Raw genomic sequence first — 2,399 nt, 5'->3', positions numbered from 1 at the left:
ATGTATATACATATATATATGATGTCTGTGCATGGAGATAGAAATACAAGAGAGAAGAAAGATGAGGCCTCTGTACGACGTGAAGATCTCTCCCGAGTTTCCTATCTATATCTTCCTTTTCTTCTGTCACTCCATGTGCATGTATCCTATTTTCTCTGCAGCCTAACGACTCTTTGAGATAGATAAAATTCACATTTCCGTGTAGATCTCTACTCTTTCGACAGCATGCATAGGTCAAGAAATGTGGCTATGGATATTCTCTTTACAGATCCGCCTAGGAGAGTATAGATCTATCTCTACCATCTCGTCTCTAGAGACTTATTGAATAATCCTACAGAAAGGATCTATTTCATCCATGAAACTTCATGTCTCTCTCTATCATCTCTCATGCCTCTTTCTACTGTTCTTTTTACCTCTTATGAGATCCATCTTCTACTTTTGTCTTTCTCATCTTCTTGTATGTCTTCCTCTTTGTCATCTCGTTTTCTTCTCTTTCTTTCTGCCTTTTCTCTTCTTTCCTCGCTGTCTTCTTTAGTGTTTGATACCCAAGGGAATCTGGTCGATAGAGGAATAGACGACGAGCGTCAGAAGGCTTGTCTAGACATGCAGAGGAGGCTCGAAGCTAGAGCTGTCCGACGGAAGAAAAATGCGCAAAGCAGGGAGAGTCAAGGCGAGGCTACACAAGGAGGAGAAGGAGGAGAAGAAGAAAGAAAAGAAACGAACTCGGAGATCGATCATCTTAAAGAGGAATGGAAGAGCAAGAAGGATGAATTCCTGCAAAAACATCAGGTAAATATCTGTCTCGCTGTCCAGCTAGCTGGCTAGCTAGGCGGTCGAGCTAGATGTCTAGCTAGCTACTGATGGGGATGGGTGTATGACGGTAGAAAGGGGGGAGTATAGGATGATCAAGTCTCTACTGGGGACTCGATGGAGTTTCTTTTGCTCGGTGTACATACACCTTCGGGTCGCCACAGTGAAGATGTCTACAATCTATCTCCTAGCTTAGCTAGCCAAGATAAACCTACGATTTGATAGAGCATGCACAATGGGGCGTGAGATACGTACAGTTGTCTATAAGAACGAACGAAGAAGAGAAACGAAGAAGTCTTTTCTTCCCGGCTAATCTGCCCAGAGGTGTAAAGATCTTGTGTTTCTTTCTCTTCCTATAGAAACCTATAGATATCGATTCAGGAAGCTTCTTTCTCCTCTTGTATTCTTATCAAAGGAAAGAGAGGCCTCTATATTCCGATATATGCATGTGCGGTGAAAATACTTCATGAGGGGTTTTCTCAGGCTTCTACGGCGGCGAATGTGTTTCTCCTTTTGATCGGTAGGGTGTATGTACACCATGGAGAACCTGGACCTTGAGGGAAACATGCTAAGTCTGACCGTACCGATGCATGTGTCAATGTATAGATCTGACCTATAGCTATATCTCAAGTGTTGTTAGCGAATCTAATGAGTGTATCCTGGAGGCGGATACTTATCTATCTATCTATCTTTAATCTATTAATCTATCTTAAATTCATCTATCTATCTACCTATCTATGTCTATGTGTAAGTATGTTTCCCATTTATTCTTTTTCAGACTCGGAAAGAAAGTGAAGAGAAAGAAGGAAAGGAAGGCCGGTCTCGAGAAGAAGAAGAACAAGAGGTATTTTTCTGCTGTCTATACACACCTCATAGACATACACACTCTCCCGACAATAGTAGAGGAGAAAAAAGAAGAGATGGATGCCTGTACAGATATCTACACCTATGTATCTTTGTATATATATGATACATATGTATACCTTCCTATCTATATTTATACATAAGTACTATAAAGAGACAACGATCTGGACCTTTCTAAGAGAGAGAGATAGAAGTCTCCAGAAGTTTTCTTTCCCCGTCGCATGTGTATCTACACCTAAAGATACATACACATACACATATCCGCGTACACCTTGATTCGTACTCGTACACACGCGAAGACAGACTTCTTGTCTAGATTATAGAACTTCTCTCTCCAGTTTGTTTCTCCCGCAGTTGGATCTCCTTCTACATTTTCTACATGCATAAGGCACTTAATCTAGAGGCATCTATACACATAGAGATGTCTACACTGGTACATATGAGTATATGTCTCATAAGATTACATGCATGTTTCTCGGGTGATCGGGGGGTGTGTAAGCTTTCCCTAATCAAGTGCATGCATGCATGCACTTTGATTAGGAGTGAAGGAAGACGGGACACCCAGGAGAGATCTACATCGAGATTTTCTATAATTCTTCTTTTCTACTGATCATCTTTTACCCTATACACAGCCTCTTGTTGAACATTCCTCTAGAGAGGATAAGCCAGAGACATGCGCTACAAGAAACGATTCGAATCTTCCTACGTATGTGTCCCCTGCATGC

At 41.4% G+C, this 2,399-nt stretch overlaps 1 protein-coding gene across 1 annotated transcript in view; it reads left to right on the top strand.

Moving 5' to 3' along the window:
• Nucleotides 1-535: 535 nt before the first annotated feature.
• CSUI_007232 (uncharacterized protein) overlaps nucleotides 536-2,399 on the top strand; it is a gene marked incomplete at its 3' end in the record, with an annotated part of 2,488 nt that continues 624 nt past the window's right edge. The window contains exons 1-2 of the mRNA XM_068067382.1: nucleotides 536-789; nucleotides 1,589-1,654. Coding sequence (XP_067920639.1) covers nucleotides 604-789; nucleotides 1,589-1,654 — 252 coding nt within the window. The remainder of the gene's footprint in view (nucleotides 790-1,588; nucleotides 1,655-2,399) is intronic.

This window comes from Cystoisospora suis (assembly GCF_002600585.1).
Source record: "Cystoisospora suis strain Wien I chromosome Unknown contig_3766, whole genome shotgun sequence".
Taxonomy (NCBI): Eukaryota; Apicomplexa; class Conoidasida; order Eucoccidiorida; family Sarcocystidae; genus Cystoisospora; species Cystoisospora suis.
The sequence above is the reverse complement of the archived record's forward strand: the minus strand, read 5'-3'. Positions and strand labels throughout refer to the sequence as shown.